The sequence below is a fragment of the Frankliniella occidentalis genome, unplaced genomic scaffold (assembly GCF_000697945.3).
Source record: "Frankliniella occidentalis isolate FOCC.00 unplaced genomic scaffold, Focc_3.1 Scaffold49, whole genome shotgun sequence".
NCBI classification, from domain to species: Eukaryota; Metazoa; Arthropoda; class Insecta; order Thysanoptera; family Thripidae; genus Frankliniella; species Frankliniella occidentalis.
This window is the reverse complement of record NW_026267179.1, coordinates 1,524,833-1,538,348: the sequence shown is the minus strand read 5'-3', so window position 1 is coordinate 1,538,348 and position 13,516 is coordinate 1,524,833. Positions and strand designations below refer to the sequence as shown.

At 59.3% G+C, this 13,516-nt stretch overlaps 1 protein-coding gene across 2 annotated transcripts in view; it reads left to right on the top strand.

The window, feature by feature from the left end:
• Nucleotides 1–5,848, top strand: part of LOC127749356 (uncharacterized) — a 50,841-nt gene extending 44,993 nt beyond the window's left edge. For both annotated transcript variants that reach the window (XM_052267272.1, XM_052267273.1), the window contains exons 4-5: nucleotides 2,223–2,360; nucleotides 4,172–5,848. In XM_052267272.1, coding sequence (XP_052123232.1) covers nucleotides 2,223–2,360; nucleotides 4,172–5,848 — 1,815 coding nt within the window. The remainder of the gene's footprint in view (nucleotides 1–2,222; nucleotides 2,361–4,171) is intronic.
• The last annotated feature ends 7,668 nt before the right edge of the window (nucleotides 5,849–13,516 follow it).

The window sequence follows — 13,516 nt, the reverse complement described above, 5'->3', positions numbered from 1 at the left end:
CAGTGTTTTACTCGAACATCACCGCCGCCCCCACCGCCGCTGCCTTGCCGCTGCTAGGCCCTAGTAGCAGCCCCCGAGCAGCCCCTAGGCCAGGCTGAACCCTCCCCCGACCCCCTCTACTCCCAACCAACCCCCACGACGACCTGCAACCCCATTAAAAACTCGAGGGGCGCAGGAAATAAAAAAGAGAAGGGAGCCTCTCACCGCGAGACGAAAATTGTAGCAGCAGTGTGCTCGCGTCGTTTAGGAAGAAGGATACGCGCTTGCATACCACCACCACCACCGGGCTGCTTGCATTTTATCTACCGGGGGGTAGAAAGGGAAAAAAACGTAAGAAAGAAAACTACAGAACAGGCGAGAAGGAAGGGAGGAGTGTGGCATAGAAAGCTGTGTGCTGCTGCAAGAGGCGCAGGCAGAGCAATCTTTTCTGAGCGCGGCGCCGTGGGGGTGGGCGGGGGTGTAGGGTAGGGGCGCTCTCTAGCTGCCGTGTTCCTGCCCAGCCTGCTTAGGGGAGGAGGCCCGGAGGCCCAGCCGGTCCCCCAGCAGCACCAGCAATCGTCATCCCTTCGTTACAAGTTCTCCCCCACCGCCTCGGCGCCGCCGGCCCCGGCACTCCCCTCCCACCCCTGGCAGCAGCAGCAGCAGCGCCAGCGACAGAAAACGAGGCTAAGCTCCTGGAAAAAGGAAATGGGACCAGCAGCAGCGCGGTGGTGGCGGTGGAGCGCGCGGAGCACCGTAGCGCACCGCAGCGCAGAGCCGAGCGGGCCGCGGACGGACGGGCAGGTGGGCGCCGGAAATGAGACACAAAAAGAGAAATAAAATACAGATTCATCGAGTCTGAAAAGCCCCCGCAAGAGTGAATCATACCGGGATTGGGCCTGATCTCGACGCGCGGGCGCGCGCACACACACACACGCACGCGCACTCGTGACAAAAGCCTTGCCGGCGTCGGTGAAGCAGATTCCAGCAGACAGCTGATGCGGAAGGGCGGGGCCCATCCAATCCGTGCCGGATATGGCAGCGAAGAGGCAGGAGGGCCCCCCTGCTCGCCGTTTGCCTCCCGAGGCACGCGCGAGGCGGGGGCGGCGCGGGCCGGCGCGGGGGCGGGCCGGGCTCTTCCTCCTGCTGCTACACCTGCGGCGGTTCCCTCCTCCACCCCCTCCCTCCTCCCTCCGCCTGAAATCTCGGTTCACCATAACGTCCTTGATTTACCACGTAGCGCCACACGGACCCCGGCCTGGCCTGACCGGAAGGGCGTACAGGGCTTACCCTCCACCCCCCACCCTCCCCGGGACCCAGGCAGCACAGCGCCGCCCCTATTTCTCTTTCATACAGCACACACTATCTGTTTCTCCAGACCGAACTGGTTCCGGCAGGGCGGCCCCGGCGCTCCCTCACCCCCCTGGCCTCCGCAAACTCCTGCTAACCCCCTATCCCCCTGCCTCTCCTCCCTTCACTTCATCTTATGTGCCGCCATTTTGCTGGAGCCCATCTCTATATGACCCTCCCCCCCATCCTCCACACCCTGCCTGCTCCATCCCACGCCACCGCCACCTCCGCCGCTCTACCGTCGTTTCGCCCCGCTCGCTCTCTAGCTCTCACTCTCTCTCTCTCTCTCTGTGTTTTGTGCCTTTTTTTCTCTCTCTCTCTCTCCCTTCTCCCCCGCCCGCCAGAGCCCCGTGCCGCCAGCCAGGCTCCTCCTTCCGAAACCATCTGTCACCTCCTTTGCTCCTTCCAAGCCTTCTGGAAGCACCCCTAGGCAAGTTCTGCCAACCCTTCCCTTCATTTCGCCCGCTCCCTGCAGCCCATAACCCCCCACCCCGTCCGCCCTTTGTTCATACCCTTCTGTTCCCCCCCCCCCTTCCCTCCCCCTTTCCCGGTTGTTACGCCCCGCGACCGTGTTTTGTCCTAGACGCCCCTTTTGTTCGCCCACCCGGAGATCCTTATACTCTCCGCTCTCGCTGCGGTTTTTCCTCCTCGGAATCATTATCGCTGGGATCCGGCCGCGCCTGAAGCGGCAAATCAGGCTAATGTAATCTGCCGATACACCGCCGTCGGTGGCTATAGAAAGGGGCCGACCTTGCTCTCTCCTTCTTTTCAAACATTTTGCCCATACTAAACGTCAGCACAGCTCCCCTAAATTAAATTAAACATTTTATTTTCAGTTTTAATTATAGTTAACACATTTTACTCACGTTATTTTCCCCCTTCTCTGCCCGCAGGAGGACGACGGTCGCAGCGTCCCGGTGTACAAGCGCGTGGCCGTGGTCGAGAACTTCTTCGACATCATCTACTCCGTGCACGTCGACATCGAGGGTCGCGGCAGCAAGCACGCCGGCCAGAAGAGGACCTACCGCACGGTGAGTTGTTTGCACATGATTTTTCGATTGATTGAAAAACTAACTGTCTAGCATAGGTTATTTCACACACTAAATGGAGACATATTTGGACGTGATCCCTCTATTCATGACTATGGCGTGGTTTGCGTCCACCCCCAGAACATGCAAACTTATCATTTTTCTTGTTGTTGTGTATCAAACAGCTGGCGTAAAAATAAATTATGAATACCTAGATTTGAAATTCAATTTCAATCAAACTGCTCATAACTTTTTTACGCTATCTGCTTACGAGATGTCGACACACAAAAAAATCCACCCCAAATTGTTAAGTTTGCTTGCCCTCTGTCCGCGTCCCTTTGCCACGCCAGGCGGCCGCAGCCTAACTCTCTCGCGCGCCTCGGTCTGTTCAGCAACAAGTGGGGACAATACGTGCCTCGGCGCGCACACAAAGGCACGCCCCGACGACGTGCAGCGGCGCCTCGCCACGCCCCGCCACGCCCCGCCCCGCCCGCCCCGCTAGTAGTCACGCAATCACCGGAGCGCGCCCGTCGAGCGGCGCGTAGGCAGCCCGGTGCGCGCGGGCGCGGGCGCGCTGCCGGCCGGCCGAGGCAGGCGTCAGGCCGGCGAGCAGCTGTGCGAGCTGTGCCGCCCGCCCGCCTGGCATGGCCTGCCTGAGCTTTAGCTGCTATAGCCCATACCACGACAACAACAAACGCAGTGCCCTGGTGCTCGGAGCAATTTTTCCTTGAATCGTTTTCGACTAAGCCGCCGGTTCCATCACTGGGGCCGGAAATACGGCGGAGGAACCGGCGGCGGCGGCAGTCAGGCACCGGATTGGAGAGGGTGGGGCGGCGGCGCTGCCAGCCGTCGCCTCGGCAACCGTTCATCTCGAACCGTTCCGGTGCCCTTTTTCGTCGGCCCCGCCCTGGCAGAAAGCAACGGCAGTGGCGACAGCCAGGCGATTCTAAAGGGCGTACTTACTGTACACGGGTACTGTAAGTTGCTAAGGGGCGGTTCGGACCGGTGGCGTGGGGCCGCGGGTGGACGGTGTCCGGCCCCAGGGCGTGGCGAGAGAAAGACAGCATGCACGACGGAGCGGGCGATAAAGAGCGGAGCCGAGCGAACCTGTTGCCAGTCGACTTGCTTTACTCACTCGGGCGTTGTCGAGGCCGGGTGGGGCTTCGCTTCCTGTTGGGTTCGGAAATCAATACATAAAGACTGGCGATCAGTCAGGCTGCCCGCTGCCCTCGCCGTGCCCGGCTACGACTTAACCCACCGTCCTCCTGTCCGTCCGTCCTTCCGTCGGTCCGTTCGTCCGGCTGTCCGTCCGCCACGCCTCTCTTTTAGTTACTTCCTCCCTCTCGCTTCAAACAACCCTCCAGTTGCCGGGCGAGCAGGGCCGCTTTCACAAACTTTCTTTCACCCAACAAGCCGCGGGGTTCCCCGCCCGCGCCCCGCCCGCCCTGACCCAGTTCGGCGTCCTGGGGCCGGCGCCGCGGCTGCGCCCGTGCATTGGGGGGCACCTTGCCGCTCAGGCGGGGGCGAGGCCCGGGCCGGCCCTTGGCCCTCGGGCTGGCCGGCGGCAAGCGCCGCAAGCAGCTATCTCGTTGTCACTCCGAGACAAAGGGCCCCCGCCCGTGCACCCGTTGGGCCCACGCGACACGGAGGCCATGCTAGACAAGCTCCGCGACGAGACCCGTTTACACGCTGGCGAGGGGGCATCCCGCCTCTCGCCTCTCACACGCAACAGTGCCCCCCGGTGCCCTCTCGCCACGCAACAGGGTCGTTGGGCCCACGTCACTAACTCGCGCCTTTGCTTTGTGTTGTTGCAGATAACGGACTCGTACGCCTTCCTGCCGCGCGAGGCCGTCACCCGCTTCCTGCTGGGCTGCACCGAGTGCAACCGGCGGCCACGTTCCCCGACGTCACCCAGCAGGCCGTCGTCCGCCGTCGTCAAGGACACCGACGACGACTCGGCCGACAGCGTCGCGGGGACGTCCTCCGGGTCGGGCTCGGCGGGTCCCGGTCACCGCAGCAGCCCCTCGCCGTCACCATCGCCCTCCCCGTCGCCGTCGTCCTCGTCGCTGCACAGCCCTGGCCTATCCACCATGGCGTCGACGTCGATGGCGACCAGCATAGCATCGAGCCTGGCCACCAGCATGGCATCCAGCATGGCATCCAGCATGGCCACCAGCATCGCATCCAGCATGGCCACCAGTATGGCCACGAGCATGGCCACCAGCATGGCAACCAGCATGGCCTCAAGTTTGGCGCCCAGCCTTGTGACCAGCATGGCCTCAAGACTGCCCGGCGACCACACAGACCTGTACATGCGGTTCGCGGACCTCCCGAGGCCGTACGAGGCCGACATGCACACCGCGGGCCTCCTGCCATACTCGTACCCTGATCCCAGCCGCTCTCGCTACCTGCCCCCGCCGTGCTCGTCACCCTCGCCGTCGCCGTCCTCGCCGTCCCCCGAGTCCCGGTTCACCTACCCGCCGCAGCCGCCGTCCCCCTCCGCGTCGCCCTCACCCCTCGGCCGGCCGGCCGGCTCGACCAGCATCCTCTCGGGGCGGGGCGGGCCGAGCGCGTTCCGGAGTCCAGCAGAGGCGCAGTCCAACGGGCAGCCCTCTGACGACCCGCGGACCACGAGTCCCGCCCTGGCCGAGGCGCTGCTGCTGCCGCTCAGGGAGGACGCCCACAAGAGCGAGCCCTTGTTCAAGCTGCCGACCGCGCCGCACCCCCACTCCCTGTCGCACTCCCCGCACTCCATCTTCCTGCACTCGTCGGCGACGGGCCGCAAGACGGACGTGTCCCTTACTCCGCTCAGCGAAAAGCTGGCCAACTCGCCCTTCTCTATCGAGAACATCAGTAAGAGCAGCAGGCGGTCGCCTACGCCGCCGGACGGCGAAGGCGGCCTCCTGAGGGACAAGCTCGTTCGCGGCCCCGACCACTTCGCGGTCCCCGAGCCTCCCAAGCCCCGCAGCCCGCCCAAGGCGTCGACCAGCAAGGCCGACGACACATTCCTGGTGCCAAGGCCCCCCAAGCCACGACACTCGTCCCACCTTCTCAAGCCGCCGCCCCGTGCACCATCGCCGGCCGGCGCCTCGGGCTTTGGCGCCTCGTACCCGATGCTGCAGCCGCTCGAGACCGTGGCGCCGCGCGCCCCCGACCCTCCCCCCGCGCCCGTGTGCGTGCCCGTGCCCGTCCGCCCCCTGCCGCTTCCAGCCAGGCCGACCTCCTCCATCATGGCGGGCTTCGAGCCGGCGGCGGGCAGCGGGCTGCTCAACCTACTTCTCAAGAGCGGCGTGCTCAGGAACCGCGGCCCGAGGACCGTCATCCCAGACGCCGGCGAGATTGACCTCAACCTGCCCATCACCACGACTTACCTCAAGCACATGCGCAGCCTGGGCTACACCGACGAGGACGCGCTGCAGATTGATGTGGAGATGAGCCTGTACCAGCACGTGCTCGGCGTGCCGCTCAAGATCGTCGACGACTACCTCTGAGAGGCCGGGGTCCTTCCCTGTATGAACCAGAAACATATTAGAGTACCGTTGATCAAGTGAGTTCCCTCTGGAAGAGAACGACTGTATCTGTTGGTTTTCAAATACTGGTTATATTTAATTGTGATGCTTATTTGTGATCATTAGCTTTTGATTAGTTGTTTATGCTATGTTAGGCATGTTTGCTTCGGCGCGATTGTGATTTATTCTAGCTGAACGTTCAAAAGAATACAAATTGTTGCTAGTCAGGAAACGTATGTCGGTGTGACATCATGTATCGATCTCTCAACCGTAGGGAATACAATTACACATTGATATAATTTGTTGCGCACTTTTTAATTTTTCCATTTTATATATTGTACATAATGTACTATCACATCATATTGCTTGTTAGCATTAAAATAAAGAAAACGTAGAAGCTAAATTGTAAAATGATGTGGTGTATAGAAATTATGATCGCATTACATACAACATATTATTCCTGTCTTAAATGACATATCAGTTAAGAAGAGGGCCGGTTACACAAATTGAATTACAGGTTTGACTTTCTGACACGTACAAAGTTGGTCGAGCCCAAAATGATAAGATACCAAAGAAAATTAATTGTAACGACAAATACCATTGTTAATTAAAGAACTAAGTAAGACGTTATGAATATTAAGAATATTATATAGTAAACAATCTTATAAAAGATACATCTATTTTTGTTTTATTTAATAAAAAAATATTGGGTTATAACAAAAACTACAGTTTACTTTAAAATTGTCTCTTCCTGTTCCCGTCACCACCACCGGTTCCTGCGGCGAGACAAAGGGCAAACCCGGGGCGGCAGTTTGTGTCTCCACGACCCGGCATCTGGCGACCACAGCCGAGCAGCAGTGTCAAACTGCGGGCCATACGGCCCTTAAAGGGACCGGGAGAGGGAGGCCAGCCGGGCAGTCTAAAAGGCGCTGCCGGAGACGACCACACCACCCCTTCCCCCTGCCCCCTGCCCCTCACGCCCCTCGCCCTCGTCCCCAGCACCGAATCCATTGCTGTTAATTGGACAGGGGCCGAACTAGCCAAGGGCCGCCCTTCGGTGACCCTCCGGCGGCACCGGCCAGCTCTGTATCAACAGAGAGGAGAGGGGAGGGCGAGAGTGGGCAGAGGAGGATGACTCCAGACTCGGAAAGACAAGACGCATGAAGAAAAAAAAAAAACAGGATCGCCAAGATCGTTAGCCGCAGCACAGGGGGCAAAAAATATTCTCCACGCCGACGTAAGAAATCCTTGATAGTAGGTACTTTGTGCCGAATTAGGAGCAGGCGCCGCGCCCCTGCCACTCCAGTGGATAGGCAACCCAACGGACACACTCGCCGGGCCGGGCGGGCAAAGCGAGCGCCCGGGGGGTAGGCAGCCCATCCGACACCACCACCTCGTTCGGCCTGCGGGTGCGGACAGGACACCCCTCCCTGTCTCTGCGAATCTCTCTCTCTCTCTCGCTCCTCTTTACCGCATCCTCCCATTCACTCGAGGACGAGTCAGAGGGCGCGCTGATGTGCCGGGGCAGAGGGGCGCCTGGCGGGCGCCTCGTGGCCGCCTCGAGGCCCTCCGGGGCACGGCCGGCACGCACGCCCACCGCCACGGCCACGAGGTGGAGCAGAGCAGCTCCGTTGTATAGAAACGGGGGGTTGGATATCGGGTCGAACACGGTAAGGGGCAGCGGAGCGGTTAGAGTTAGGGGCGGCCGGGGCCGGGGCCGGGGCCAGGGCACTCCACAAAGAGGGCGGGGTCGGGCGAGGCGGAGGGAGGGGCGCCCATCGCCGATGGCAGGAAGCAGGTAGGGCAGTGGAAAGCTTCCCAAGAGCCCTTTCTTGTCATAAAATCTGGAAATGACAATTTAAGCGACACGTGTGGTGGGAGAAATGCCACAGCAAGAGGCAAAGTATACGTTCTCATCAGTGACACTAAGTTGGACCGAAAAGTTGTAAACAGGTCAGTCGACTGACAAAGTATACAACGTATGGAGTGGAAACTATCTCTCAGAAACTGACGACCGTTGTGAAACAGGTATACCTCCAGGAGCCATGCAAGCACCTGCTTTCCGCTGTCGCCAGGTGGAAGCCCCCCGTGTGGAGATACTGGTCCACGGTGACGACGCGTAGGGCACGGTGTGGCGCGTGGTCGGGGGAGGAGGGGTGGTCCTTTGGGGGCCCTTCCTACAAGAGGAGGGCCGTTGTGCGGCCGAACCAAAACGCCCTCGGGGCACCTCGCCAGGCGAGCGAGGCAGGGGGGGCAGGCAGGGCAAGGTTCTGCTGCTGCTGAGCCTGTCAGTCGTGTCCCCCTCCCTCCTGCTACCCTCCACGCCGACCGCTTGTTACTCAAGCCGAGTCGTTGCCAGAGTTAGTTTGATCGTATTTCCGTAGTTTGCTTAGCAGGTGGCCGGCCGGGCACATTGTTGGGCGCGGCGCCCCTACGGACCCTGCGGACCCTCCTGCGGACCTCTGCCTGCGGACGGCCGCCGCCCTCCTGGCGCTGGCGGCGGCGCGGCAGCCAGGAGTTGAGTCGCTCCTCGGGGAGCCCCCCGCGAATCCCTTACTGCCCATAAAGAAGTCCACCGGGCCGGCCAGGACGCGGACCTCCCCCTCCCCTCCCTTCCCCTTTCTCTCCCGCGCCGCGGCAGCGATATTGGCGCCATTAAAAAGTGGCAACGCGCCGGGATGGGCGGGGTGGCGCGGGGCGGCGGGAAGCTCGACAGGGTACTGTAAGAGCGGGCGCGGGGTGCTACACGCCAGGTCCAAGATGCCCCGCCTCGGGCTGCCTCGGGGCGGGAAGGGTCGCTGCGAGGGGAAACACACTCACACACGCGCTCCCGTGCTCTCTCTCCTCTCACACACGTCCGTCCGTTTCCAAGCCACCCCCGCAACCCCTGGCCCTCGCGCGGGCTCTGGCGCGGGCGGGGGCTAACCGTCGTTGGAGGCCACACATTTCGCTCAGCTCCCCAACACTCCCTTCCTCCTCCCCGCTTCATATCATTTCGCTCCCCTCGCCGTCCTCCCCTCTCCTCGTCCCACACACCCCCTCACACACGCCGCAGTGCCGGAGCGGGGAGCGCGGCGGTCCCGTCTTCCAAGGAAACCTCGACACATCCTATCTAGGGGGGCACGTCGCCAGCCCAACCCCTCCGCCTCGGCCGCCTCCCCTCCTCGCCCTCCTGCTCCTCTACCCCTTCATTGTCAACTCCCTCTCGTCCGTCCAGCCCGGCGACGCGCCCGCCCCCGCCAGCTCCCTCTCCCCTCCCTAACCGCGCTATTGTTTTCCGGAGGCGCTGCCCACCCTTCCCACCTCCACCCCGGCAGAGGCCACCTCCGCCGCGACCTCCACCCCCGCCGCTCCCCACGCTACGTCTTTTCTTTTCCCAGCAGCAGCAGCAGCAGCAGCATTGCTCCGCGCTGCCCAGCCCAAGACGGCGGCGACGACGACGACGACCACGACGCAGACAAAGACATAAATAATTCGCCCAACAACTTTGCAATGTCCAGTAGTTTTTGCTGCTGTTGTTGTTGGACTTGGGCATCATTGGCTTTGGATGAGGGGGCGGAGAGAGGGAGTGGGGGAGAGGGGAGTCGTGAAGCTGGAGGGCGATCCCCGGGTAGGTGGACGCGACAGTCCTGACCACGACGGGAGGTGGCGGTGGCAAAGCAGAGGCCGCGGGCTTGGGCTTGCGATTAAATGATGTGGGCAGCTGACCTCCGCGGGGTGGTGGTGTTGGTGGCCGCGACCCGGATCGCGTCCCGGACCCCAACCCCCCGCCCCCGCAGCCGCCGCACCGCACGGAGGACCCTCTGCTCGGCTGCCGTGTCCTTGTGAAGGGAAAGAAAACAATCGGACTCAGTCGTTAATCCACCCACCCCCGCTCGCCTGCCCCGACCCAACCCCGGCCGCTACCCCTCCTTCTCCCTCCTGCCTCTCCTCGGTTCCGTCGTCCGTTCGCTCTTATTTCTGCGCCGTTCCGCCGCCGCCGTCCCTCCGCCCGCCACCCCCGCACCCCGCTCACTGGACAAGGGGGTTGATGTTCATCAGGAATGGGTGCGTGTGTGTGTGTGTGTGTGGGAGTGCGAGGAGGGCCAGCAGCAACAGCAGCAGCGTCCCCTCCTCCTCCGCGCTCTCACAGACACTCCTCACAAGAAGCACCCAACGCGCGCAGCGCGCGAACGCGAACGTTGTTTTCTTGCCGTTCAAACAAAACCCGTTTTGGCCGCGGTAAGAAATGGTAATTAAATATAAGCAGCGCTAGCGCAAAAGCGGCAGCGGCAGAGCACGCCACCAACAATGATGAGGATCACTTAAATAAAATTCCGCCAAAGTCGAAGCAGAACTGCTCAGTCCGCCGCTGTCCGACAATACGGCGCAGGAGCGTGGGCTGGGCCGTGCCGGTCAGAGAGGTCTGCCCAGAGAGGGTCGCCCGGCCCGCCTCCTGGATTCCAGAGCCTCTCCAGGCGGCACGGAGGGCGTTTTTATTAAACGAGGCGCCGCCGGTCTCCTCCTGGAATAAGCAATATGACTCCCGGGAATGCGCGACGTAGGCCAACCAAACCAAATCGCGGTCCGCCGCACCGCACCCTCCGAGGGCTGCCCGTGCCGTGCCAGTCGTCGCCGGCGTCTCGGGCTCTTGTCGGGGGGCTGCTGAGACTGCGGGGGGTCGGCACGGCGGAGATCTGCGCCTATCGGAGCAGTCTGAGCCACGGAGACCGGCACAGAGACGAAATCCATTAAAACGGTATTAACACTTGGAGTGCGGGGCGCGGCATTTTTGGTTCCTCTGATGTAACAGGGAGGGTGAATATTCGTGGTAATATGTTACGTAATGAACTTGGAAAAATATTTACAGAATTTCGCGGGATTTCCTAAAATTTTGCGCTTGCACAACGTTACAGTAGCCAACTTACATCTCTCTAGAACGAAAATGATTTTCAGGCGGTTAGAGTGAGACCAAGAGGTGGTTTGACTCGACCACATGCCGACCAGCGAGTAACCTTTTGAAAATGTCAGAAATTTAACTCTGCTTCCGTTAGCAGCCGTGAGAAATCGGAGGCCTACAGATGAAACTACTATTTAACGTGCCAACCTTCGCATCCCCGCAGCCGAAAGGTCAGACGTAGTTTGTGTACGGCCCCTGAAAGGGATGCAGCCAGGAGGAGGATGCACCCCCATCTGATGAGGCAGAGGGAGTGAGGGGGAGGGAGCGCGCCGACACGGAGGGTGGAAAATATCATTTTGGCGGGAATAATGCTCCCGCTCAGCTTCGGGGGGGACAGCGCGGCGGCCTGCATGGCCTGCATGCGGAGGCGCTCGCGGGCCGACGAGCCTTACCCCTTTAATCCAATACATACCCTCCCCAGCGGACGTCAGTCACAGGCCGCGCGCGAGCGCAGCGCAAACGGCACACAAAGTTGGCAAAGATTGGCATGCTGCGTTCTGCTCCTGCCGCTCCTGCTGTGCTGGCTTCGGCTGCTGCTGACTCCATCACTGGTCGCATCCGTCTGGCTCAGAGGCGCGCTGCTCTCCGCGGTAAAGTTGGCAGAGTCGCAGCCGCAGTTTGGCAGGATCACCTATTGACATACGCAAAGAGTTATTGACAGATTAAAAGACTAGGGGGAGGAGGGAAGAAGGGGGGGGGGGAGCTGTGCTGGAAGCTTTATACAAGCACTTTCTGTACTAGAAGCAACAGGGCTAGTGTAGTGAGGCGTCACAACCAAATGATTATAGTTCCAGTTCCATGGTCTGCCACCACACAAGGTGTTGTCTTTTGGTTACATCCATCTACACTGAAGATTAATTTGCGTAACTTGATTTGAAAATTTCCAGTAACATTTTCCACGTTCAATTCCCTTTAAAATTCAAAATACTTTACGTAAACAAATGTAATGAAACACATTTTGTACAACAAAAGTCACTCCACCTTCTGTCTGCGACAAAAGTTACTCCAATCATAATACGTAACGAATAGAATTCAATCAAATATGCATAAAGTTTTTGATTCTACTAAGGAACATTTGTTACGTAGAGAAGTTAGTAAAAATGTTGTAAAACCATTTCCAATAACATTTTAGTAAATTGCGCAGATTGAGTAAGAGGTGATCTACCAAGATTTGTACATAACAAATGTTCTATACCTGCACAAGTTCAAGTTCAAGGGTTCAGAGCACAGGACTATTTTGTTACATGTTTAGAGCAATTTTCAGAGTAGCTCTTTCTTGTGATGTAGCTATCCGAGACCAGTGTTCTGTACAACTTTTGGTATCTAACACTGTTATTAGCCAATCAATATGAGCATTCTCTCCGCAAGTGCTAAGAGTTACGATACGTAAGAGTTTTGGTACCTGTACATAGAAAGGTATTTTAGTGTACATGCATTTGAATGGTAGATAAAATTTCATCACTTTTCCACTAAGATGCTGTACATCATTGGCACACATGTTGCCAGCTGTGCCAAAATAAACCCAAGTGTTGCAAAATTTGCAACGTGACGGACCCGATCTCCCTTACCCTACCCTACCCCCTACCACCCCGCCCGGGCCAAAGTACGCGCCTCCGCCTGCCTGCCCAACCCTTCTTGTTCCGAACCCACCCCATCGCCCCCACCCACCCCTACTGACTGGATGGGAGGATGGGAGGCTGGATGGAAAAATACATCATACTTTGAGAATGACGGATGACAAGGAATTATTCAGCGGAATGCTCCACGTTGGCTGCAGGCTGCTTCAGGCTTGCAGGTTGCCCGTTTCTCTCTGCCGCCCCCTCCGGACCATCGCTTGCGCTGAGAACCAAGACAAAACAAAAATGACAAAAAATGAGCTGTCGTAGAGGAGTCGAACGACGTCGTAAGGCGCATCGACTGGGGCAAGAGAGCGCGCGCGCCACCGGAGGCAACACGACAGTAAAGGCGTACGGTACGAATCGCACACTTTTCCCTCTCTCCCCGAAAAAGTCACCACCTCCAGTCCTTCTCGGCCGTTGCACCCTCCCCTGCTCCAGCCCAAAGGCATCCCCAGTTAATTAATTAGCGGCGCGTCCTGGTGGAACAAGGCGGCACCACAAGCAGCGCGTAGCGTAGCGCGGCACAGGGATCCCCGTCCGTTTGTCGTGCCACGCTGCTCACCCTGCTCACCTCACCCCCACCCCCTTAAAAAAAAACAAGGGAGAGTGAAAAAGAAAAATCGAAAGAAAATCACCTTCTTTTAAAAACAAATGCTGCATTTTGACACCTGACTAGTTTATCACGGAAAATTGATTTTACAACATTGAGTTACATTTTTGAGGGAAAAGAATTCAAGGTGTGTAGCAGACGTTCTATACAAATCGACGTATGCGCGCCTCGCACGCGTCACAACATCAGTTTAGTATATTGAGCAGTGGATGCGGAGAAAGTGTTGAACCAGCGACGGTGAAGTTGCATTTCGCTCGACGCGCGGGGCGAGGGCCGTGCGTGCGGTCGGTTGAGGGGCTGCCAGCACGCCTCGCCCCGCCTCGCCCCGCCCCGCCCCGCCCCGCCGGCCCGAGGGGGATGCTGGGCCGGGGCTGGGCTCGTTGGGTCGGAGCAAACTTCACTTCTATTCGCCCTTCCCCTTTCTGAAGGGAGGCGTGGGCGGGGGTGAAAGAGAGCGAGGGAGAGAGAGAGAGCAGAGAGGG